The sequence below is a fragment of the Bubalus kerabau genome, chromosome 1 (assembly GCF_029407905.1).
Source record: "Bubalus kerabau isolate K-KA32 ecotype Philippines breed swamp buffalo chromosome 1, PCC_UOA_SB_1v2, whole genome shotgun sequence".
Classification (NCBI taxonomy): Eukaryota; Metazoa; Chordata; class Mammalia; order Artiodactyla; family Bovidae; genus Bubalus; species Bubalus kerabau.
In genome coordinates this window covers 104,418,233-104,445,371 of record NC_073624.1, presented here as the reverse complement: position 1 = coordinate 104,445,371, position 27,139 = coordinate 104,418,233, and the positions used below count along the sequence as shown (strand labels likewise).

The window sequence follows — 27,139 nt, the reverse complement described above, 5'->3', positions numbered from 1 at the left end:
GGACCTACCTTGCAGGCGGATTCTTTACCATCTGAGCCACCAGGGAAGATTTAAACAACTATATGTTAACACAATTTAGATATGTTAATACAATTTAAAACATAGTGTAAAGAATTAAAAATCTGAAATGATTAATTTAAATAATACTTTTAAAAAATGATTTGACTTAATTTGCAGTAAACATACTAATAATATATCATGGCCTATATAAACTAGGATATAAGTTTGTATTAAGTAGAGCACAAATAAAATGTTCCATAGGGCTGTGCAGTTACTACTCTGTACTAGAATTTGGTTTTTAGCTTTGTAGAAATCAAAAAGAAAAAGCTCATAGGTGATTTAGTTTTCTCTGTTTGTGACAAAAGAAAACATAGTAATTCTTTCTAGAAAACATAATTTTCATTAGCATTTGGTGATGAAAGAAACATCTCTTAAAGGAAAACATTAATTAGTGTTCTCAGAAGCATTCATACAACACATGCAATAATGAATCGTACAAAACTTTTCTCATGATGTTGAAACAGAAAGCCATAGTTTAATAAAAGCATTTCTGCAGAATGTCATAATATTATAGAATACCTGTCTGAATCATTTTCATAATAAACTAGAAATAGGTAACCTGCTTGCCCCTCAAACAGTTCTTCATAAATATCATACCTCTTAACTAGACATTTCATAAAGAAATTTGAACTCAGGCAAGAATCTAAGGTATCCATAAAAAGTTTATGTCTTTAACAAGATTACATGTAAAATGCCGTTCTTATTGTTGTTCAGTATTTGTATCTTTTATATATTAACTTTGTGTTTAAAGTTGTTTTAATTTCAGTAACTTTTTTTCCCATTCTTTATACAGGTTTGATAACCCAGCTGCTGTAAGCCCAACTCCTACAAGGCAGCTAACTTTTAACTACCTACTTCCTGTGAATGCTTGGCTTCTATTAAATCCTTCAGAGCTCTGCTGTGATTGGACCATGGGAACAATACCACTGATAGAGTCATTTCTAGATGTTCGAAATCTTGCCACATTTATTTTTTTTTGCTTTTTGGGAGCTTTGGGAGTATTTAGTCTCAGATATCCTAGTAACTCCTCCAAGACCGTTTTAATGGTAAGAAAGTTTCTTAAAATTTCAGATAATACTATATTCAGTTTGTTAATTGAGTGCCTTTACTTTTTCAAAAGCATCTTTGAAAAATTGCTGTGTTCGTGTCATCCTAATTTATGAACTTATTTTAGGCTATCCTATAATTTTATGTCAGAATTTGATTAATGCTGCACATTCAGCATGTGACACAAAGAGTGATTATGAATTTCCCTAATTTAGTGGGATCTCTGAAATCATGGAGCATCCTTTTTAGCATTAATTTTTTTAATATTTTTTTTAATATTTCTTACCTTTACCCTACTAGATTATACACCCTTTTAAAGAAATGAATTATTCAGTATACTGTATACTTCTTTGTTTTCTTGGCACAGAGAAGAGGATCATGTAAGATAAGCCCCTAGAAATGCATAGCTCTTTATTTTTCATTAGCAAAACTTTCATTACTCCCTGAAGTATTTCTTACTGTGTTCAGAGAATTCTGATTATTTGAAAGTCTTTTTTTTGTTTTTATGATATCTGTTTCCAGTTTTCTTAGCTCTGCCCTCACTTCTTACTCATAATAATTGTGTTGCCTCTTACTTCAAATTATGGAAGGAAATAATCATCTTTAACATTTTCTTAAGATTTTACTGTATGCCAGAAAGTGCTTTTAATACTTTGCAAGTGTATTCTGGCTGCAGCACTAGATTGATTTATTCATTCAATAAAAATTTTGATTTGTAGCCTATGTATCAGGTAGCATTTTAGGCACTGCGTATATGATAGTAAAAGAAATACAGGGCCCCCATTGCCAGAGAACTCACATTCTAGAGAAATTTGAAAGAATATAGGGTTTGAAGAAAGATCATATTTACTAGTATCTGGACCTGTTGAGTTTGAGGTTTCTTTGAAATTTTCTAACGGAGATTTTGAATGGCGCTCTGTGCCTGGAGTTCTGTGGCAAAGCCTGAGATATGCATAAACATATGATAAATTGCCACAGAGAAATTTGACAGTTGCCATAGAGATAGTAATTGAAAGCAAGATGTAAAGAAGAAGACCTTTGGAGAGGTTATAGAGCAGCCTTTCTCAACTGGGATTTTGTCACATCTCTTAAAGATGGTAACTAGCTATCACCATTCTAGATACATAGAAGTTAATTCATACATATAATGCCTTAGACTATTTGTTCTTAAATTTCCCTCAATAAAGAGTTGAAGGGGCTGAATGGAGAAGAAGGCTGTATCTCAGTCAGTCTTGAAAAGCTTCCATATTTAGGTGTTGTGTAAAGGAAAATAAACCAAATAGCTGCTGCTGCTGCTACGTAGCTTCAGTCGTGCTCGACTCTGTGCGACCCCATAGACGGCAGCCCACCAGGCTCCCCTGTCCCTGGGATTCTCCAGGCAAGAACACTGGAGTGGGTTGCCATTTCCTTCTCCAATGCATGAAAGTGAAAAGTGAAAGTGAAGTTGCTCAGTCGTGCCCGACTCTCAGCGACCCTATGGACTGCAGCCTACCAGGCTCCTCCATCCATGGGATTTTCCAGGCAAGAGTACCAAATAGGAAATAGACCAAATGGACAGAAAGGTAGGAAAACGTTTCTGGAAAGAATGGTTAACACCAACAGTTGCTGTCAAGTAGTGAGTGAGATCAGTTGGATTTGACTTCTTTTATGTAGTTACTTAAATGAAATTTGTATCTGTGGAATGATTTGATTAGGAGATGAGGAAAGGAAGATTGCTAGTGTAGGTAACCTTTAGGAGTGATTTAACTGAATATTTCAAAGGAGATAAGGTCTAATTTAGAGAAGATAGCCAGTCAGGCAATGGCTTCAAGTATAACAAAGCAACTGATCTTTTGTTGGGGGATCAGGGCTTGGGGGAAGCATAGAGACCTGGAATTGATGGACCTTCTGAGGCTGAAGTGGGTTGATACTGGGGGAAAGACTTGCTTGGTTGGCATTGAGAATCACGTTCCTTGGAGTACTCAGTTGGCTGACCTTTATACACAGAGATAGCACTAATGGGTTTGCTTACAAAAACATGCTCTTTGAGTTGAAACGTTAAGTCAGGTTGCAACGAACTGCTTGTGATCCATGTCCACAAAAATCTTTCCCTAAGAGTATGGGAACTTGTTTTATACCTAAGGGTCATAATGAATGGTTAAGATAACTTAAAGATAATATTGTCAAAGGAGAAGATTTTTAAGGTTGGAAAGGCAAGAGCATTTTTAGCATAGAAAGTTGATATAAGAAAGTGATTAGGTAAATGAAAGAAAAGCTAATTGATAGTAAGATTAGAGGTGTGGAGCTCAGGTTTGGCCTCAGATAGATGGAGACACTGCTTATGTTATAGGAAGGATGGAAATGGTCGTGAATGTAGATGTTAATAGGTTTAGTAGCAGAGAATTAAAGAAATTCTTGTTTTATCGCTTTTGTTTTTTCTGCAAGTTTGGTAGTGTAGTCACCTCCTAAAAGTGACATGGGTCAGAAATTTGAGAAAAATAATCAAGATTGAAAATAATAAAAGAGAGTGAGAGTGAGCCTACCAAAGAAACCTAGAATCTTGAGCAGTCTTAAGGATTTAATTTGAAGTTGATAATGAATTTATGATGATACAGATTTATTTTTGCTTTGGGACTTAGTCTAATAGTGCTTTGCAGCTCACATAAATAAAAATGAAGTAGATACATGGTAGAATACATCCAAAAGTGAGTTTCTACTAAAAAGCAAAGTAAAGAAGAGTAGTTAAATATAAAGTTTTGGCAAATAAAATAATTTGTATAGTGCAAACTGAATAAAAAATAGAACGGATATTGCCAATGAAATTAACAGATTTACATTAATTAATTATGTTATAGTTTGTATGTATAAAAAAGGAACCCTTGTGACTTTAGGTATAACTGCTTTAAATATAGTCCTAAACATACTCTTAAATTTTTTGAAATTGAAATAGAGTCGATTTATAATACTGTGTTAGTTTTGTAGAAAACAAACTTAGCTACCGAAGGAGAAGGGTCTTCCCTGGTGTCTCAGTGGTAAAGAATCTATCTGCCAATGCAAGACCCAGGAGATGCAGGTTTGATCCCCTGGAGTAGGAGATGGCAACCCACTCCAGTATTTTTGCTTGGGAAATCCATGGACAGAGCCTGGCGGGCTACAGTCCATGCAGTCGTGAAAGAGTTGGACAGGACTCTTACCAATTTAGCAATCTAAAAAAGGGAAAGGGAAGGAGGAAGTGGGATAAATTAGGAGTATAGGGTTAACAGATACAAACTATTGATACTATACATAAAAAATAGAAAACTATATTCAATAGCTTGTAATAATCTATAATAGAAAATAGTCAGAAAATTAATATGTATGTATAAAACTAAACATACTGTTTTTAATGGTAATATTATTTGAAGATATCTGAAAGAGGTAGGTAGACCAAAGGAATATCTACCAAGCACCAGGTATGTTAAGCACTTAATAAATAAGATGTCATGTTTATCTCAATAGTATAAGTAGTTAATAATCCCGTTTATTTATTTAAAAAAATGGAGTCACAAGGTGATTGGAGTAGTTTACCTTATTATAAAAAGTGAAACAGATTTGCCTCCAGAACTCTTGGCTCTTTCCACTCTCTGAAAAGATATTGCATTATAGTTAACTTGGTTGGCATACATTAACAGTGTATTAGAACATCTGAGTAAGTTAATCATTGAGATTTCTAATTGAAGAATCAATAGTTTTTTTTTTTTTTGAGAGAGGGCTTTTTTTGTGTGTAGCTTATTCATCAATCCATGATGCCTCTTTGGATGAATTTAACACTTTTTATTCTTTCAAATGAAATTGCCTTAGGGCATCCATGAATTAACAGGGAATTTTTTTTTAAAGGATCATGTATTTAGGAACAGGTACCTCTGTTTCACAGCTACCTGGTTGTTTTTGTCAAACATTTCTGGAAAGTGGAAAGTGAATTATGCACTCTTAATGTTTTACCTTTTTGACTAAAAAGAAAGCACTAAAATTTCAGACTTATAAATTGATAATAAGTGAGCAGTTTGATGGTAATGATAATTGATATAATTGATAATGGTGAGCAGTTTTCTTCACATTCAGTGTTGGATCATTACAAATTATTAATTTGTGATTCATGGAGAAAGTATTCTTTTCACTATTTACATTTCTACATCGATTTTCAGTAGTAATGTATAATAAAAAGCATTGCTTCCTAAAAATATTAGAAGACTCTCAGACTTCTGAAATTGAAAAAACAACATGTTTATTCCACAAGGTACTATAAAACAAATCAGAGTAACAGAATATGGAAGCAGATATCCATGGAAACAGATATCCTACTGACAACCAGCCTATTTCTTTCCATAAGTTAATTGTGTGCTAGTTATTTTGTCTTATCTTTTGTAATGACTGTAATCTGGAAACCATATGCCATCCCATTCTCAAAATGGCAAAAACGTCTAAGCATTTTGTGATGTTTATTTCTAACACAGTGCACAGTGTTGGAAATTTAGAAATTCTTATGGAATAAATGACTGTTGATTTAAAGGGGCCAGTTTTATTTTTAAGTCGTTTAAATGTATGTGACCCATCAGAATGCTATGCAGAGCAGCCCTGAAGTAACTTGTAGAAGTAGTCTACTGTCTTGCTGAGACGCAGCTTATCAATTTCCAGTGTTCCTTACACATAGTAGCAGTACTAATATCTTTTCCTGTCAGTTTATTTTTACCACGTGCACATAAGTTATGTAAATCGTTAATCACTCAGTCGTGTCTGACTCTTTGTGCACATTAGTTAGATATATAAAAACTACTAATTAGATATATTTTCAAAAAATATTTTTTATCTGATGAGGCTGAGGTGTAAGGTCTAATACTATTTGGGAAGACTTCGTCTCACCTTGCTGACATACATCCTCATGTTTATTGTTACCATCCTTAAGTTTCCTTCTTTATGTTTAAATCAGTATTCTTTATAGTGTTATTAAAATTGATCCACCAGTACATTATCCAGATTAAATGATAAAATATTTGGATTTGACTGTTGATGTGTATATATTTTTTAATTTAATAAATTATCTTTTTTCTCTTTGTAGGCGCTTTGTTTAATGGCATTACCATTTATTCCTGCATCAAATCTTTTTTTCCCAGTTGGATTTGTTGTTGCTGAGCGAGTATTATATGTTCCTAGCATGGGGTTCTGTATTTTGGTAGCCCATGGATGGCAGAAAATATCAAACAAAAGGTGAATTAAAATGTTAGTGCATTTAATGCTTACTAACTGTAGAACTTAGTATGATGCATTTAAGTGTTTAAAATGTTTATTCTATTTTTATGTCATCTTTTTAACCTTTTTGTTTTTCACGTTGATAGTCTCCTTAGCTCCTTAACTCCTACCTTATCTATGTTTTTCCTCATATTTATATAATTTTATTTTACAGTCTAACACATAAGAGACTTTCATTCAGACACAGATGCTACAAAGAACATTATTGAGACTAAAGCTTCAAATGATCATTGCTGCTTTCATATGTAATGAACTAAGATACAGTCTTCTTAAATGAGTCATATTGGATTAATACATGTAAAATGCATATAGAAAGCAATATGTAATTTCTTGCTTCATAGAAACCACCATGTTTGAACTCACTGCTAAGGAACAGAATAATCACTGACTGTATATGGAAAAAATAGTCACTGTTTCTTTTATCCTACTTTGCTGTCCCCTTTCAACCCACAGAATTGACTTCTGTCTTCATCACTTTACTGTCGTGTAACACATTGAGTCTTGTGGCTAAATCCAATCAGTGCTTGGTTTAAAGTGTATCTCCCTGGCAGCTGTAAAAGTCTCTGTCCTGACTCTCCACCACCTGTGCTCATTTCTGCTCAACCTCTTTTCAGATTCTTCCTGTTGTACCAGCTCTTTAAATGTTTTTTTATTTCTCAGTTTTACAAATAGCTGTTTTTCTCACATTGCATGTTCTCCCTGACGATCTCATCCATGACTACAATTTTCATTCTAAACTTTCTCATAGATGTATCCAGTTATAATCACTGCCTATCTTGTAGTGCCTCCCGTGTGCCAGCTCTGTAATACACTATGTAGATTTGTTTTCTCGTTTAATCTAGACATCCCTTAACTTCATTTTGCACACTTGAAAATTGAAGCTCATATAAGTTACCTGAATTATGCAAGAACACACAGCTAGTAAACAGCAGAGTCTTGATTTAAATTTATATCTGACTATCTCTCATGTCCATGGTTCTTCTGATCCATGCACTCTTATCCTGGCTAAGTGGATCTATCAAAATGAAAGAAACAGAACTCTGTAACTGAGGCAAAAAGCAAAAGCTCAAAGAACATTAATACTACTAATACCAAATAAGATCATAGTGATTATCGAAGTATAACAATCATTTTGTAAGTGACAAATTGTGTCCCAAGTGATTAACCTAAAGCTATGTAAGTAATTTGCATCTATTTTATAAAGGGTTAATTTTAATATGACTTTTAATGAATAATTCTAGCTTTTTAAAATGTAAAATTCTGGGACTTCCCTGGTGGTATACTGGTTAAGAATCCCTCAGCCAATGCAGGGGACACGTTCAATCCCTGGTTCAGGAACTAAGATCCCACGTGCACAGGGCAGCTAAGCCCGTGCACTGCAACTTTTGAGCCCATGTGCCCTGGAGTCCATGTTCTGCAGCAAGAATAGCCACCACATTGAGAAGCCTGCACACCACAACTAAAGAAAGCTGTGTGCAGCAACGAAGACCCAGCACAGCCACACACACAAAAAAGTAAGATTCTTTGGAGAATATCATGATAACCTGTGGTGTGTATTGTAAGTGGTAATGTTTTTAAATATAGCCAGGGATGAGATTGACCCTTTATAAACACCACTAAGAATATTCAGGTTATAGGTAATGATACAGAAGAACTCTAAGAAGTCACAATTAAAAATTTGGTTTATCAGTTTTTTGTCATTGAACTTTATACAGTAGTGTTTATAATAATTAATTTTTTTGGTGTTATTCTCTCTCAAGCTGGATGATTATTAGAACAGTCCCTAGTTTTTAGAATTCAAACACAACATTTAGAGATATTTAACATATTTCTTACCTCTTTTTGGTGATGAAGACAATGTTTTTTTGTTCTGCTTTTTCTTCCTTAAACAGTGTATTTAAAAAGTTATCCTGGGTTTGTCTATCTTTGGTGATATTCACTCATGCCTTAAAAACACTCCACAGGAACTGGGATTGGGAGTCTGAATATACGCTGTTTATGTCAGCCTTGAAGGTAAAATGTTATTCAAAATATATCACCAATTATTTCTTATTGCCATTTCTGCTACAGTGTTAACTTTACTTTTAACTTGACAATTAATTCTCAATGTTAAATACTTCACCAAAAAATTAATAAAAATAATTTGTTCTTTGTATAATCTATACCATAACCAGTGCTCTGAATAGTACTTAGTTGTATGTCTGGAGCATATATGAATAATTCCCCAAATGCTATACAATTGTTAGATGCCTAAATGATAAAATGTTTAAATGTGAATACTTTGTTTCATTTGTTCTTAAGGTGTACTTTTTTTTTTTTTTAACCTTTTAACATGTCTGAAATCAGAATAAATCTTACAGTGAAAGGCATCTTACAATTAATGACCTTTTTTGTTTCTTAATGATATATAAGATAACCATGAGCCTTATAACTGGTGGCATCTTAGATTCAGTGAAATAAAATACATGGCAAAAAATGGCGCCCTATCATACTGAGGATAACCAATGGTTATAAAACTATAGGAAAGATAGGAACTGGCAGAAAGGAGGGATGTTGCATCTCTATGGAGTGGACAATATAAATGAGAAAAGTTCTTTTTAAAAATCATATGATTTGTTTTCTGTAAAAGTTATAAGCAAAGATGTTTTTTTCAGTTGCTCCTTTTCTTCAAATCTTTAAACTCTTAACTTCCTTTTTGGCTGTTTCTGTACTCTACACAGTTCCCATTACTCTAATAGACTACATAAATAGCTTTATGTCAAGCCTCAAAATAAGTCATCAGTGCAGTGTTTAAACATATTCTCTCATGCAAATTCCTTCTTTCCCAAAAGACTATAAATAATAGAGCAGGAATTTTCAAACAACTCTATGCTTTGATGAAGTAAAATTTTAATATATAAAATAGATGACCTGAAGTTTTAGCATGTTGATGTTGAAAGGGAGGAGAGGTTAAATTCATGAAGCAATTTTCATTTTGACCTCTTCTTCATCTCCATGGAAAACTCTATTCCTAATAATATATCAGACAGTTATCTGTGTTAATTGGAGTTATATATATGGAGTTATATATATACATATACACACACACATGTACATACACTTTTTTTTTCCCTGAAATAAATCTGAATGACATCCAGTTTTGGGGGGATATAATTGACATATAACTTCATCTTAACTTTAAAGTGTATAATATAATTATTTTTAGATATATATATAAAACAATTACCAGAATAAATTAATATCCATAACTTCATTTAGTTACTTTTTTTCTTGTGATGAGAACTTTTAAAATCTACTTTCTTATCAACTTTCAAACATGCAATATAGTACTGTTAACTGTATTCCCTGTTCTATATATTTGCATCCTTAGACCTTACTTATAACTCAGAAGTTTGTACCTTTGAACTACCTTCATCCATTTATAGACATTTCTGTGGAGTACTCCTTTCCTAATAGTATACCAAATAAAACCTGTGTTAAATAGACTCATTTTTAAAAATTTAACTAATTTCTATCTGTACTTCTGTATTTAAGGTAAATAAAAATAATGCCAAATTATGGAATAATGTGGGTCATGCTCTGGAAAATGAAAAAAACTTTGAGAGAGCTTTGAAATACTTCTTACAGGCTACGCATGTTCAGCCAGGTAGGCATTATTGATTAATAAAGCTATTGTTAATAGTTTGTTTTCTTTTTGAAAATTTGATTATATTTAGTAGAAAGTAGGTGGAGTTTATTTTCAAGCTTTATTCCAGCTGACTTGAATACTATAATGTTTGGTGCTAGCTTATTTTTTGAATTGGGTTATATGTTAGAGCTATTTATATCAGACATTTAGGGATGTTTTTAAATACAGATTTGTTGGATGGCAGTGATGAGCAGTTTTGGTGGAGTGATAGATACAAAGGCCTATTAGAGTAGAAGAAGAACTGGAGACAGTTGATATTAAAAACTGGTAAGAAATGTTGGTGTTGAGTGTGGGGTCAAGAGAGGGTAGTAGGATGCTGGGGGGTTTTGGGTTTTTTTTTTTTTTTTTTTTTTAAAGGTGAAAGAAACAAAGCATGTATGTGACTAGTGCATTGAAGCTGGGCAAAGTAGTAATTCAGGGTTGGGGAATGGAGTAAAGGATCAGTGTTCTTGAATAGATGAGAATAGATAATTAAGATCTGATACTCAGGATGAGGATTTCAGTCAGCTGAACCAGTAGTTACCATATAGTAACAGGGAAAGCAGAGTGTAGAAACATGGATATAGATAGGCAGGTGAATAATAGACAAATAACTTCTGAAAGTTATTGTTTGCTTGTTTTCTCAGTGACATAGAAAGCAGAATCAACAGTAGATTGTGGGGAAGGGAGAGGACGTTCTGGAGATCTAAGACCAGGAGAGAGTCTGAAGTAGTCATCTAGGACATGGCTTCAGAAACTTTAATGTGTGTATGAGTCACCTGGAGATCTAATGGTGCATGTTCTGGTGTATAGCGATTTAGAGTAGGGCCTGAAGTTCTGCATTCTCATAAGTTCCTAAGTGATACCTAGCCCATGAATCACATGTTGAGAAACGAAGATCTAGGAAAATGTATAGACTAGGAAAATGCGGTGTGATTGCCAAGCAGCTGTAACACCCTTCTTGAGGTTCCTATGCTAAGTCACTTCAGTCGTGTCCGACTCTGTGCGACCCCATAGACGGCAGCCCACCAGGCTCCCCCATCCCTGGGATTCTCCAGGCAAGAATACTGGAGTGGGTTGCCATTTCCTTCTCCAATGCATGAAAGTGAAAAGTGAAAGTGAAGTCGCTTAGTCGTGTCCGACTCTTAGCGACCCCATGGATTGCAGCCTAACAGGCTCCTCCGTCCATGGTATTTTCCAAGCAAGAGTACTGGAGTGGGGTGCCATTGCCTTCTCCACTTCTTGAGGTCAGCAGTGCTTAATTCAAATTAAACCGGTTGATGTGATTATGTTTTTCTCCCACTACTTTATATATAGTATAGGCAGGCACAGAGAATTTGGTTAACAGGATTAGGATTTTGTCAGATGTGTATTACTAAACAAGGTTAAGGGAATTTTGAGACATAGCCTAAGCTGGTTATGAAGAGATGTGAGAGAGGGTGAAACATGAGGAAAAGATGATCAGATCAGTGGTTTATAGATCTGAAATTGTTGGCTTCTGAGGAGGGTCTAGCTGGAGCATTGCCTGTTTTCAGTAGAAATGCTGTTGGCATTTCAAGTATGCAGAACTGTCTGTATTCCAGGGTATGTACCAAATACGGCCCCCACCTACCAGTTACTTCCCATTCAGCATGATAACCAGAAAGTACTTCCACACACACACATTTCTGAATATACTGGCGGGGTGGGGAGTGCTGTGCATGGCCCGCTGTGTTTCTGCTGGACAAGACTGTGACCATTGAACTGACAAATTACAGGAGAATGGTGGTGAAAATCATTGAAAGAAAGGATATCAAAGCAAGTATTAGAAGATACACCTTACATAGATTTGAAACCACTAAAGAACTTTGACAACTGTGTGATGTTGGAGAGAAGGCGAGAATAACAAGGAACCAGAAGCTTGCAATTGGTCACTACAATAAGGAGAGATAGTGGATAACAGATTTTAATGACCTGAAATTCAGAAAGGAGTGGTTTTAAGGAGTGGCAGTGGTCTGCAAGTGGTATGGATCTAGGAGGACACTTAACTCCAGGCCCAGTGTTGCAAAAGATAAAAAGATCACAGTCATCACTTTGGAAAAACTACCAGTTTCCCCAAGGCAAAGCTGAATTCTAGTTAGAGAATGTTGTAGAAATATAGAACTGATGGTCTGGCCGTCTTTCCAGTTTTATCTCCCCTGGCTCTTCATGCAGTTTAGTTTTTTCTTGAAATATAGGGCATGTGTGGTGTGCTTCCTCACCTCTTTGCATTTGTTCATGTTGAACCTAGAACATGTTTGAACCTAGAATTCTCTCTTCTCCTTTCCTTCCAATCTACCTTCCACCATATCCTACGCATCTCTTGGCAACCCATCTCACATGGCTTCTCTTATTAGAGGGAAAAAAAACCCTTCTGTCTTTCAAATTAGAAGCAAATGTTTCTCATCTTCAAGACTCCTTACAACTTTAATATCTTTCCTGTGATATCTGTTATTTAAATGTTTTTTTAAAACATTTATTTATTTAAAATATGTATGTTATATTTAAACTGTGGGGCTCCCTAGGGGTAGCATGAACATCTGGCTCATCTTAGTACCTACTGCATCATCTAGCACAGTTTTATACACAGTCAGCAGTCACTAACTCTGGCAGTTTTAATTCATTGCTTTCTAAAGCATTTTTGGTTCATTCTAGGAGTTTTAGAGAAGCAAAGTCATCTTTATGTCAGGCACGCAGGGACTTTGAGACTTAGGATGGTATTTAGGCCCCTTCAGACTTATCTTAAATTGGCATAGTAATTTCTATCTCATTGTATTGCTGAAACGGAATGAAATTGTGTTTAGGGCTGCATGCGTCTGCTAAGTTGGAGAAGACAATGGCAACCCACTCCAGTACTCTTGCCTGAAAAATCCCATGGATGGAGAAGCCTGGTAGGCTGCAGTCCATGTTCCATGTGGTCACTAAGAGTCGGACATGACTGAGCAACTTCACTTTCACTTTTCACTTTCATGCACTGGAGAAGGAAATGGCAACCCACTCCAGTGTTCTTGCCTGGAGAATCCCAGGGATGGGGGAGCCTGGTGGGCTGCCATCTATGGAGTCGTACAGAGTCAGACACAACTGAAGCAACTTAGCAGCAGCAGCAGCTAGTGCTAAGTAGCTTCATTCATATCCAACTCTTTGCGACCCCATGGACTGTAGCCCGCCAGGCTCCTCTGTCCATGGAATTCTCCGGGCAAGAATACTGGAGTGTGTTGCCATGCCCTCCTCCAGGGAATCTTCCCAACCCAGGGATTGAACCCATGTCTTTGGTATCTCCTGCATTGACAGGCGGGTTCTTCACCAGTGGATGTAATTATGGATGTTTAGTTTAAAATCATTTTTCCTTTAATTGTCAGTTGTCACTTTTGGCTGTTTTTGAGATACTTACTAAACCTATCTCCTTTAGTATGACTTAACCTACCATCCTCTCAAAGTTGCTATTTCTATTAATAATAAGCAATGAGCTAGAAAAATAGGCAAATGATTTATTACAATGATTTATTGTATTTCACTTATAATGTATTTTCATTGTATTTCATTTATTACAATGAAAAAGTGCATAATCTTAGAAACATTGAATTTGGCATTCAGAGACTTCTGGCTCATTCTGTGTTTTTCAGCTATATTCTTCATAGATAGATTTGACAGGTGAAACAACATGGAGAGGAGGAAATCAAGTCTTTTTGTCCCTATTAGATGTGCAGATGGAGACAGATCTGTAAGTTTGGAGATAAGGGGAATGAATGGTCAGGACTAAAGATAAGATTTGAAGTAACAAGCATGTAGGTAGTATTTAAAACCCTAGAGAAGTGTGGGATCACAGAGAGTAGAGACTCTTAACATTTAAGTAGCTTTAAAAAAACAAGAAGACATTCAATCTGAAGGCTTTTTCTTGCTTAGCCAGAAAAAGAAGATAAACTGCAGAGTGGTCTTTGACCAGGCGACATGCATGTTAGACAAACAATTGATGATGGGTTTTTGTTTGTTTGTTTCGATGGTTACGGGTGTTTTTAAAAAATCAATTCACAAGCTAAAATTTTTGCAAATAGAATTAAAGTTTCCATAAATACATTATGAGAGTGGATTTTTCTCAGGAAACACCAGATTTCCCCTATGGTTTATTTTTGCCTTAAAATCAGTAAAATTTCATTTTTATCTAACTCCAACAAATCTTTGACACAGTTTATATCATAAAACAATCATGGGCCTGTAGTTCAGATTTGATGCCATCAAGAAGGGAATGATTTTTTAAGTTTTCAGAAGTTTCCAGATGTTTATAATTTATCTTTTTAAATAAATTGACAAATTTGTGCATGGGAAATAATGGGAAAGCAACACAGATGCCTAGGCTATCAGTGCGAGAATACGTAGCTCTACTGTTTATGGCTGAAGAGTTATTCGGCACAGAGTTGCCTGGTATTTGCCAGTCCTCCTTTACGTTGAATTAAAGACAGACTGCCAGATTCATGCTGCTTTTGGTTTGGATAGTGCACTCACAATAGCAGGGTTGTTTTTTGAGACTCTAGCTTCTTAGTCATTCAAACGTAACTGATTTTTATATTTTGCCTGCTTGCTCACCTTTTTTTTTTTCCAAATTTAAATTTACTTTAACAGTAATGCTGTTTCCTCCTGGAATCTTAAAACTGTAACTTATAAAGAAATTTGCTTTAAAAATTGTGTTTTTTCGTTTTTTTCCTTTTAGATGTGTCATGTAGTTCTTTTGATGCTAAAAGCTATCTAATTGCTATCTTTGTTCCTTGAGAAAGTAAGGATGTCTTACTGAGTGTCTGAAGTCTTCATCTATATCTCCTTGTCATAATTCTAAGAACCTGACCAGTGTGTAGTAATTTGCCTTGTCTTTCATCCTAATGGATAACCTCTTTCTTTTCTAAGATTAACTGGAGCTCCTTTCAGTGATATATTAAATACTTAGCTGACCTAATTGCACTATTTACTTAAACTTTCAGTTTATTCTTTTCTTAGATTAAATTTTCACTGTATAATTAATTTTTTCAGGTTCTGTACACTCTTTCGTTTTTTCTGGGTAACTTTCTGATCTCTAGAGTAATTGGTATAGATTTATCTGATGTTTAAAAAAATAAAGAGCTTGGATAAACAAGATCCTACTGTATAGCATAGGAAACTATATTCAATATCCTGTTATAAACCATAATGGAAAAGAATATGAAAAAGAAAGCTTATATATGTGTAACTGAGTCACTTTGCTGTACAGCAGTAATTAAGACAACATTGTAATACAATTATACTTCAATAAAAAGTAAATTTTTAAAAAAGAGCTTTTTAAGAGCAAAACTCGATATACTCTTGGTAATGCGGTATATTTCAACCTTCGCTCTACATCAGAATTGCCTCTGAAACTTTAAAAAACATTTTCACAGCCCTGTTTTTGAAGATGCTGTTTTGATAGAACTGAGTGGGATAAGATATCTGAATTTTTCAAAGCTGCACAAGTGTTCTGAATGCAGCCAGTATTGGGAAGCATTTTTTTCTTTTTTTGACTTGACCCCCTACTGAAACCCCAAGAGATTCAGTAATGTATCTAAAAACAAAAAAATCAACCTTTTTTCCCCAATCTTGTCCCTTAGTTCTCTAACTGAAGCTGTATGGCATCTAACAGCTTTTGTGCAGTACACACAATTGCCAACCTGAAACATAATATAGCAAGATCTTAGGACTGTTACTCTCCTCCTAGGGGAATGCCTAAGATATATATGCTTGGCCCCTATGTGTCCTGGGAGTTGCAGGCAGAGAACTATTCCACAATTGCAAAATCATCATCGGTGTCACAGGCAAGTAGTAATCATAATTTGAAACCTTGTCATGTCTGTTAGAGATTCATGTTGAGTAAAATTTGTCTAAATTAAGATCCTTCTTTCTATCTTTATTCCAAACCTTTGAAATATTTACTGGAAAGTATATCTTAAAACTAGTGTACCGTGAACCCTCATATCTTTGTAATTTGAATTGCATATTTTTCTGTCTCTGAACAAATTTACTGAAGGCTCAATTTTCTGTATCACAAAATGAGACAAAAGTTCCTGACATTCTGATACTAACACAACCTTTTTAAAAGTTTTAATTAAATTATATGGTAATATATCATCATTTAAGGGAGCTGGGCTGCTGCATCTTAAATAATACTATAGAACCTGATAACTTACACTCCAACCATATTCACAAAAATTTTTAAAAAGTTTCAAAGTTTTTCAGTCTCTTTGCCCCCTTCCCACCATGGATGCATATTTGCAATTTATAATACTTGAGATTATTCTGGGAATTATGGTGATCCTTTTCACTTTTAGAGTTGAGCCATACTTTCTGAGTGAATTCCACAGCCATGTGATTAAGGAAATAGAAACCTTAGTATAGGACAGTAAAATATAGTGAAGAAAAAAAAAAAAACGTAAATTCCTTCATTATATTTATTTCTCCTGTCTCGTCTCTTAACCCTTCCAGGAACCATTCAGATAGTTTTTTCATGTCATATGTGTATTTTCTGTTCTTCCAGTACTTTATTTAATAGTCTTCTATGTAGCCTTGCTCATAAGTTATAGTAAGTTGTGTTAGAAGAGCTTTAAGGAGAAAGCAGGACCTATTGCCTGCTTTCACATTTTTTGCCTAGTTGTTTGTGGCTCGAAACGTGTCTTCTTAGTTTACACTGGACACTAGTTAGTGTATCTGCCAACAAATGATTTTTTTATTTTAGATGATATTGGTGCCCACATGAATGTAGGAAGAACTTATAAAAATTTAAATAGAACCAAAGAAGCTGAAGAATCTTATATGACAGCTAAGTCGCTGATGCCTCAGGTAAGTTGTCAAAAATTATTCCTATTGTGTCATGTCTGCTGGATATTTATATTGAATAGAATTATCCAGATGGAAAATCTTCATCTTTTCTTTAATTTGGATTAAAATTAAGGTGTCCAATGAACCATCTATTACTGTGTTATAAAAGATTGCATTTACCTATCTAGCTCACTTAATTTAAAAAGTTCATAGTCATGAAAACTAAATCTATGAAATTATGAGTTTTAGATATTTTTTATTATAAGTTATCTATGACTTTAAGTGACTTTAAATGAAAAGAATTTTATTTATGTACATTAAGCAGTAAACATTAACTCCTATCAAAAAATAAATGAACAAAGTGATAAAATGAGTAGATACATATTTGTGCCTGTCAGTTGCTATAATGTCACAAGTACCAGATTTCTTGGATATCACAAGACAAAGTTACAAAATCTTACACTGCCCTTATCAGCTGTGTGTAATCAGAAAAGATAGTTTACACTGGGCTCTAATTTTCTCAGTAGTAGTTTGTATTAATACTGTAGCAATATTGAAATGAGTTGATAGTTTGATTTTGATAGTTTGATAAATGTTTTTAAAACACTTAGACCACATGATACATTAAGAATTCTTTGAGTCCTAAGATTCTAAAGTTAAATTGTGTTCAGCGGATTTTTATCAGATATAATTTATTATATTCATTGAGAATTGGGGTTCACATATATTATACCTAATAACTTTTAGAGTTAATTAGATATTTTTATGTCTTAACTCCAGCAAACAAGTGAGGAATTAGTAAAGCTCTGAAGTAAAGTTAACTACCCCACTGTCACAACCAGGAAACATTTTGCTGACAACTTGAAAGTTGACATGGTGTAACAAATATACTATACTGAGGAAAAAGACCTGAGTTCTGTTCCTGGTCTGACTCAAGCATACTAAGGGACTTTAGCCTGTGAAAGTTCTGATTTATATGACTTCATAAAATAACACATATATGAAAATCTAATGATAATCTACTGAGATAACATGAATGAAAAAATACATCCGTCATTGTGTCAAAGCATTATTTTACTTATATTTTGTGAATACTGCAGGTTATTTCATATTTTTATGTTTTATTTTAATATAGCAGTTTAGCTTTTTATGCTCTGTGTAAGTTTTAAATAAGACTCTAGGACTTCTTACTTCAGATTTTATTTGGTACTGAAATATCAACTTGTAGAAATGTTTGTTTTTTTATTAACAGATTATTCCTGGTAAAAAATATGCAGCCAGAATTGCACCTAACCATTTAAATGTTTATATTAATCTGGCCAACCTGATCCGAGCAAATGAGTCCCGACTGGAAGAAGCAGATCAGCTGTACCGACAAGCAATAAGCATGAGGCCAGACTTCAAGCAGGCTTACATTAGCAGGTATTGTAGTTTGCTTTAGGTTTTCACTATAAAAGATGGAAGCTTCATCTGCATATACATTTAGGCTATCTTCACTAATTTGGCTTTTTTTTCTTCTAGTAAATCTTAGTTGACAACCAAGAGCGTAGAAACATAGCTTGTTTTAGACTAACAAATTTAATTTATTTTAAATTGACAAGAGAATCCATAACTTAAAGCAGCAAACTTAGATTTATTTATACAAAGGGAAGGGTAGGAAAAGCTCATTGGTTTCTTTTGCTTCTCAACACCAAATTCATTTTTACCTAAAACAACCAAAATTTACCTTTTATAATTGCTTCTTAATTGTAACAAAATAATTCTTATTTTTGCAAGAAGTTATTACTTCTTAATTATTATAGATTAAGAAATCATTGTATAATTATGGAATCATTATATATAAAATAAATAAGAAATAATTATATAATATCCAACTATCAAGAGAATTGACTGGTTATTTATGATTTTATTACAAAGACACTTCAGTTGCTAGTAAAAAAAATTTGGCAATAAGTGTCAGAATCTTAGATATTTTCTCATGTAAATGTTATCATTTGTGTTATACTTGAGAAAAAATTGTTTTAAACTTTGTTTTGAAGCCTGCTCCAGAAACCTAATTATAATTTATCACATTGTTTATATGGAAAATGCATTCAGAATTTAAGTTTTTGAAATAAAATCTGTTCATAAGCTGAAAGCTGTCTTTCTTCAACATTATCTAGTACTTGCTGAAATTCACTAAGTTTACTGGGGTTGTATCAATAAATAAAACCTGTCTTAAGTTAACTTATAAAGAATTGCTTAATAATCTGCATTTATTTTAAAAATAATATTTTGGACACATTCTAGGAAGTGTGAATATTAATAGTTCATTTGACTTCATGCCTATGCTAATATTTTAGGAAAGAGTAGTATTAAAATAAAATTGACTCTATATCAGTACTTAAAGTGATTTGCACATATGTAAAAATGACTTTTTAAGTTCTGTAACAGAAAATATAAACTTATTAAATGATTTTCAGACTGATCATCATTTCCAGATGTGTTCCTCAAAAGTATCTACAGGTGGCAGTATTGCCCTTCCATGCTACCAGATCAGCTTTTTAATTCCTTTCTTTTAAGAATTCATTGAAGAAAACTAAATAATTATAAGGGGTAAACAATTTCAAATGTTCAGCTTTTTTTTATAGTTAGACATTGCTAACAAAGATTTGAATACTGGAATTTCCCCATCACTACTATGTTTATTTTCCTTCTCCAGATGCTACTCATCTTCTGACAAATTGATCTCCCACTCTAGTTGCTACCATTTTTCTTATGCAGACTAGTCTGCTGTTTTTCAAGACATATTCAAAGGATATATTTTCTGTTCCCCTTTTTTGGATACCTCCTGATATCTTAGCCTCTAGAATCAGGCATGTTTTTTCCTTCTTTAATAATACTTGAAAACATATCAAACCAAATGTTCAAAATTAATGTGTTTAGGTTTAAGGACAGTTTCAGATAGTTATTTTTGGAAAAAAAAATTTAAGAACCTAAGTTAAAAGGAAAGCTGTGAATATGTGGAAAAGCTTAAAACTTGTGAAAATAGTATCTACAGACTGACATGATAGTATAAGTAAAACTTGTGTTTTTCCACAGAGGAGAATTGCTTCTAAAAATGAATAAACCTGCCAAAGCAAAAGAAGCATATCTTAAAGCCCTAGAGCTGGACAGAAATAATGCAGATCTTTGGTACAACTTGGCGATTGTTCATATTGAACTTAAGGAACCAAATGATGCGCTGAAAAACTTTAATCATGCTTTAGAACTAAATCCAAAGCATAAACTAGCATTATTCAATTCTGCTATATTAATGCAAGAATCAGGTATGTTTTCTCAAAATTTCTCTATATTTAAACATACTCTAGTTTGAAATATAATAAAGTCGTATATTATGTTACCCCAGCAAACATTTTATGAATGGATGGTTTTTATCAAAACTTCATAAATAGTTATAAGAAGAATATTTTAAATACTTGACGTAAACCTTTCAGGTAATGTACCCTAGCATATGTGTCATTCTAAATGTTAATTTCTCTGGTATATGCTAAAAATGACTTCTCAGACAGTCTATTAACAATACTTTATTCATCTATTTTGTCATTTTATGCCTGGAAGTATATTTCTTATGCATAAATATCATACTATTCAAATAATCTGAATTTGTAAAAAAAAAAAAAAAAAAAGTTTTAAGTTATTATTTCTAGGATATCAAGAGCATTATATGTTTTAAACAAAATAGTATTCTATTTTCCCTTGATCTATAAGTCCAAATATTTTCAATATCATGTTATATCCAGTGTTACTGTTTTCTGAGATATTATTATAATTTCCTGTATTTTATATAAATTAGCAAAACCAAATTATTCATCACAATAAACTAGGATATTTGATATATCAGAATTTTAGTTCTGCTCCAGAAGGCAGTATATATAATTTATGGTTTTCTTAATTTTTATGTTTGGAAAAATCTTTATATTAATTATTAAATACTTTCATAAAACTTCTGCAAAAAATGTAAGAATCATATTTTATAATTAAAGAGAGTCTTTGAGTTTATTTCTACCAGTCATCTATTTTATAGATTAGAGAGTGAGGACCAAATAAATGTATTAACTACCCTAACTTCATATGGCTAGGTTAGTAAGTAGTCCAAGACAAGAACTTAAGCCTACTGATTTATTTCAGACTTCTTTAATCATCATGTTATCAAATAAAAGGATAAAGATCTTTATGCTTGGCATTCAAAAAAGCTTAATTTAGAAAACTAATGTTTTTGTAAAGTTAGCTAACCTTAGTAATCATGAAAAGTGCCTATAATTTAACACAAGATTAAACCCTGGGGTGTATAGTTGTAGAAGTTGAAATTTTTTTGGTACTTAGTTGCAGTAGAAATCATCTCAATAAATGTTTGCTTCCTGAATCTTAATTGATATTTATAGGCTTTAGATATAATGGTATTCTTTTTATATTTGAAATTTCCTAAAAAATTTTAAGTAACATACAAAATATATCTAATTTAGTAAGACTGAAACATTTTGTTTATCCAAAATAGTTACTATTTGTTGAGCATTTTGTATATATCTCATGTAATTCTTAGAAGATTCAATAGGTTAACCCAGACAAGTAATCATTTTAGTGAGTAAAAGTCATAATATTAACAGAATCATGACTGAATATATGTCTCTATTTTCAAATTCCATGCACCTTCCTCTTAATTCTCTATTCTTTTTCAACTCCCAGTTAGAATCTAAACTTATCAGGAAATATTTCACCCTTTTTTAGTTTTTGAGGAACTCTTACTACTTGTAATGCACTATCAATCCAGTGCATCGAACACACTGTTTTTCATATGAAAACTTTGAGGGTTTTGCTTTCTGCTTTTTAATTTAGATACACCAATTAGTTGTTTTGATGCTCAGTTCAGTCACTCAGTCGTGTCTGACCCTTTGCGACCCCATGGACTGCTGCACGCCAGGCTTCCCTGTCCATTACCTGTTTTGATGCTATGTTTTTATAATCTAGATAAATATCTGCACCTCCATTTTTTACCTCAGACTTACTCATTTGCTAATGATATATATTTTTTTTTTCTTTTTAAAAAAATTCTTAGGAGAAGTTAGACTCAGACCTGAAGCTAGAAAACGACTTTTAAGCTATATAAATGAAGAGCCACAAGATGCTAATGGTTATTTCAATTTGGGAATGCTTGCTATGGATGACAAAAAGGACTCTGAAGCAGAGATGTGGATGAAGAAAGCCATAAAATTACAAGCCGACTTCAGAAGTGCTTTGTTTAATCTGGCTCTCCTGTATTCTCAGACTGCAAAGGAATTAATGGCTTTGCCAGTCTTGGAAGAATTACTCAAATACTATCCTGATCATATCAAGGGTCTCATTTTAAAGGGAGACATCCTGATGAATCAAAAGAAAGATATACGTGGAGCAAAAAAATGTTTTGAAAAGATTTTGGAGATGGATCCAAGCAATGTGCAAGGAAAACACAATCTCTGTGTTGTTTATTTTGAAGAAAAGGACTTATTAAAAGCTGAAAGATGCCTGGTTGAAACATTGGCATTAGCACCACATGAAGAATATATTCAACGCCACTTGAATATAGTCAGGGATAAAATTTCTTCATCTAGTTTTGTAGAACAACCTATATTCCCAGCTGGTAAGACTTCAGGTGTCGAAGGAGATAAAATTCCAACTGAAAATGTAAAAGAAATAAAAAGCGAGCCCAGACCTACACAGATAATAAAAACAAATGATAATAAGAGTCAATCTAAAGCCAGCAAACAATTAGGAAAAAATACAGACAAAGAAATTCCCCACAAAACAACAAAAGAAATCAAAGAAATTGAGAAGAAAAGAGTTGCTGCTTTAAAAAGACTAGAAGAGATTGAACGTATTTTAAATGGTGAATAGCATCACTCTTTATCATGTGATAGGGTTTCAAAGAACTTCAGTCTATATCATGTGATTACTTATACTGAGAGCTTTGAAAAATAGTGAGCTTACTAAGAGTCTCTCATGAGCTGCCTCTACGTAGTATCAAAATAAGATTTTCATTAAAGACGCTTTCATTACCCCAGGATATGTTTTATATTTGACAGTAGTTTTTTGAGTTTTGGGAACTGTAGCATAAATAGTAAACACAGGTGGCAAATCTGTATCTTTTCTTATAGAAGGTAGATTCTTTCAGCAGAATAATATTGACTACTCTCAATTAAAAATAATCTGAGGTCTGAATGATAATCCCATGGTGGCAAATCCAGCATGTGCTGGTTTATTCTGTGAATTCACATTGATTAGCTAACCACATTTTCCTTTAACTATTGGAGTCTGACTGTGAGTTGAAAACACTATTGAACACATACTTTTTCCTTTGTAACCTTCTATTTAACCAAGGGACTTGGCACTACAAAAGAATACTGGCTGGCTTTCTTTACTTTGTATTCTTTTTTGATTTTTAGAAGGAAAGCCAGATGAAACATTTTAAAATAAGTCATATGACATGTTAGCTTTAGAATGTGTTAATACTTTCATAACTTGTCCTTAACTTCCCTATCTAATATGGCAATTTTTAATTACGGAAAGTTTTAAATAAGTATATACACACACATTTCTTATGGTGCTCATTTATACTGAACTTTGATTTCTTTTGTGTACTGAGTTTCACAGCATGAACCACATAATCACCACATAATCATTGACTCTGACTTTTATTTCCCAAACTGTCCTGTTTCTTAGGGTCATAGTCATATTGAGAAATCCCAGTAAGTATAACTTCATTAAACTTTTGAGTTAAAAATGTAGTAAGATTCTCTTTCACGTTAGTGTTATCTTTCTAGAGTTACTTGAATTTTAATTTTGTTTCCAAAACACACCTTAATTAGATACCTAAATTGAGTTCTGTTTAACTGAAGGCAAAACAGTGTGACAAAGTTTATTTTTAAACACTAAGTTCTTGATAGCTTGTTATGGTGTATATTTTTATTAAATATTTATTTTGACTACTGAGCTTTCATAAAATTTTTAACACTTTTAATTCCATCAAGTATGGAAAATAAATTGCTATTGCATTTTTTCTCTGCATACATATTTGTTATCATTCAGTTGCTCAGTCATGTCCAGCTCTTTGAGACTCCATGGACTGCAACATGCCAGGCTTCCAGGGCATTTAGTATAGTTTAACCAAAATTTCATCATTTTTGGCCTGCTGTCCAGCTAGAAAAAATGGTAATTAGCCTAATATAGGATTAGCAAATTAGTCTGCTGGTCTTAGCACATTTAAAGCTGAAAATTGTTTGAAGATAGATACAAATCCAATTTATTAATTTAAATCCAAATGCATTTTATAATACTAATATAGTTGGTTTTAGTTTAAAATGTTAAAGGTCAAGCTATCATCCTGGAAACTATAGTAACTAACTTCTAATGTAGCATTTCAAAAACTATTTCTGTTCCTTTGAGATAATTTCTAATGTTTCAAAAACCATATTCTCATAACTTTTATCTTAAGTGTTTTATAAATAGATCATAAGAAACATGGTCTGCGTTAGAGACGCACTCTTACTAGGCCCTCTGAGGCTCTGTCATAGATTATGTCTTAGGCAATGTAAACCGAGCACTGACGACAGTGGTAGTGCATTTTTGATTCACTAAAGCATTAAAGCAATACCTACTTTCAGTTTTTAAATCACAGCTTTGTTACTCGGGATATATGATGGAGAATACCTCATATACTATGACTTGAAAAATGAAATTGTTATTACATTCTCTGCACATATCTTGAGAAGTTTCAGTTTAATGTCTTCTTATAATATCAAGTGAGGATAGTTGTGAAAAGTAGAAGGCAGTCTTTTATGACAGCAGACCAGAATAAAAACTTTGAATAATATTTTAATAAAATTATGTAACTATTTCAAAATATATATTAATATTATCTAATGATTTTTACAGAAAAAAAATTGTTCTCCATATTAGAACTTAATGCCTATCATGTTGAATAATTTATTTAAATCAAATTCACTGTAATTAATTTTTCCAAATCATGTTTCTAAACCTTCATTTCATATTAGAATCATCTAGACCCCAGCCTACAACAGTGCAGTCTGAATTTCTTATTGTCAAGCTGTGCTTCAGTTTCTCCAAAGGCTCTCAGAGTGATTCTAATTCATAGTGAGGGTTAAGGATCACTAGTCTAAATTAGTTCAAGAAAATCCTCTTCTCTCTCCCATGTTAACTTTTAAACTAGTGATATAATCCAATTAAGTTCTGATGCTTTAACTTCACTAAGGAATATGTTCTGATACCTAGTATTTATTTCATCTTAAGTTCGATCAAGCTTGCTTATGTATAAGATTATTTCTTCACTTTAAATTCATAATACAAATTTTATTCAAGCTGTTCAAGTGAAAAAGGGAATTAATATTTTTTTCCTTTGGAGCTGCCATTTTGAGGAAATGGGGTGTAGGGATATTTTAGCCCAGTTCACTAACTTGTTTCAGAGTTGTAAGCATCTGTAAGTTTGCTTATCATAGAAAAGAAAGTTTAGCATAGGTTTATGTATTAGTAAGAGGATGTAGTTTTAGTTCTTGCTGTTTTACAAAAGAACCTACTCTGTGGAGTTCTAGGAAAGCTTTGACAATCCCCAAGGGTTAATTATGCTACACTTTCCTTCACTGCTTCTCAGAAGGAAGAATTAACTCATTATTGTTCCTGTGTGCTTCTATATAGGCTTCTCAGAAGGAAGAATTAACTCTAATATTGTTCCTATATGTGTTTCCTTACTAACATTCAGAATTGGGAATTTTGTCTTATAATAATTATTCCAGTAAGTAATTTTTATGAAGTTGATAATTTGGAGGATAAAACAATTTTGTCTTTACTTTTATGTAGATATCTGGTATGTGAATTACTCAATTCTATAAAACCTCATGCCTTTCATCTAATTTGAGCTCTCAACTTCATGTTCCAGAATGCTTCTTTAAAGATGCTTTAATGAAAAATATTATGAAAATATATAGATTTGTATGTCAATTTATACTTCAGAAATCCATATATTTGTCATATTTATTTTTTTAAAAACCTCCTAATTGTCTGCATGACTAAATGGTATTTAAAATGAAACCTCAAATATATCTGGTACTTTTGTCTGTAGTTTTATTTGTTGGAAAATGTCACCCTCCATGTTAAAGTTTCATAAAATAGTTGCTAGTTGTATGCATTTTATATTTCTATGGCATCTGTGTGTACCGTATTTCTAAGTATTCAGTATTAAATTGATACTTTTTAAAACATTAACCTGAATTGCCTTTTAGTGTTAAAGTGAAAAGATATAATAGTAATTCAAAACATTTCAGCCTCCACAAAGAAAGAAGAGCTGGTGGGTAGTTTTATTAGCAATGATATGAGAAATGAAAGAAAGTGAATTTGCTCAGTCATGTCTGACTCTTTGCGACGCTATGAATTGTCACCTGCCAAGCTCCTCCATCCATGGGATTTTCCAGGCGAGAATACTGGCGTGGGTTGCCATTTCCTTCTCCAGGGGATCTTCCCGACCCAGGGATCAAACCTGGGTCTTCTGCACTGCAGGCAGGCTCTTTACCATATGAGCCACCAGGGAAGCCCAATGTGTTAATAACTTAGTTCCTAAGAGTGAAACATTTACAACCCAAAGTGACAGAAACTCAGTTAAGAAAATGAGACAATTAAATTCATATGTGAAATTTTATATATATGCACAGTTGGAAGTCAGTGTAATGAAATAATTAGTTTGAATTATGAATCTACCTGGATTCAAATACCAGTACCACCCTTGCTAAAAAAGTACAACTTAGGAGAAGTTGTTTAACCCGTATGTCGTCAGTTTCCCTATCTGCAGGTTGGGAAAAATACTTTTCCTCATAAAGTTATTAAAAGGAGGTATATATGTGTAATGTATGTTGTATATTTGTTTATGTATGTATTACAATAGATATATGTCTCCTATGGTAATAAATTGGCAAGTATCTATAAATAGTGCATGCTCAGCCATGAACACTGTAAATAACTTACCAAAAGTTTTGACCACAACCATGATTAACGTCACTCAGTGAATTTTGTGATTTTATTTTTCAGCCATGAAAATTATTGGATGTGATTGGCTAAATTGTTTTTATGTGTCTCAAAGAATGAAACAGTTTTAACAGCCATGTTACCAGTGATACAGATGGATCCATTCACTGTTGTCTTTATTATATTTGATTATAGTTTGATGGTCTTCCCTGATAGCTCAACAGG

At 33.1% G+C, this 27,139-nt stretch overlaps 1 protein-coding gene across 6 annotated transcripts in view; it reads left to right on the top strand.

Moving 5' to 3' along the window:
- Nucleotides 1-26,161, top strand: part of TMTC3 (transmembrane O-mannosyltransferase targeting cadherins 3) — a 50,941-nt gene extending 24,780 nt beyond the window's left edge. For 5 of the 6 annotated variants that reach the window (XM_055586234.1, XM_055586204.1, XM_055586196.1 and 2 more), the window contains 8 exons: nucleotides 854-1,106; nucleotides 6,182-6,330; nucleotides 8,265-8,385; nucleotides 9,907-10,018; nucleotides 16,788-16,891; nucleotides 18,123-18,292; nucleotides 19,952-20,178; nucleotides 21,966-26,161. In XM_055586234.1, coding sequence (XP_055442209.1) covers nucleotides 854-1,106; nucleotides 6,182-6,330; nucleotides 8,265-8,385; nucleotides 9,907-10,018; nucleotides 16,788-16,891; nucleotides 18,123-18,292; nucleotides 19,952-20,178; nucleotides 21,966-22,780 — 1,951 coding nt within the window. In that variant the 3' untranslated portion in view covers nucleotides 22,781-26,161. The remainder of the gene's footprint in view (nucleotides 1-853; nucleotides 1,107-6,181; nucleotides 6,331-8,264; nucleotides 8,386-9,906; nucleotides 10,019-16,787; nucleotides 16,892-18,122; nucleotides 18,293-19,951; nucleotides 20,179-21,965) is intronic. The other variant, XM_055586226.1, reaches the window with a different exon arrangement.
- The last annotated feature ends 978 nt before the right edge of the window (nucleotides 26,162-27,139 follow it).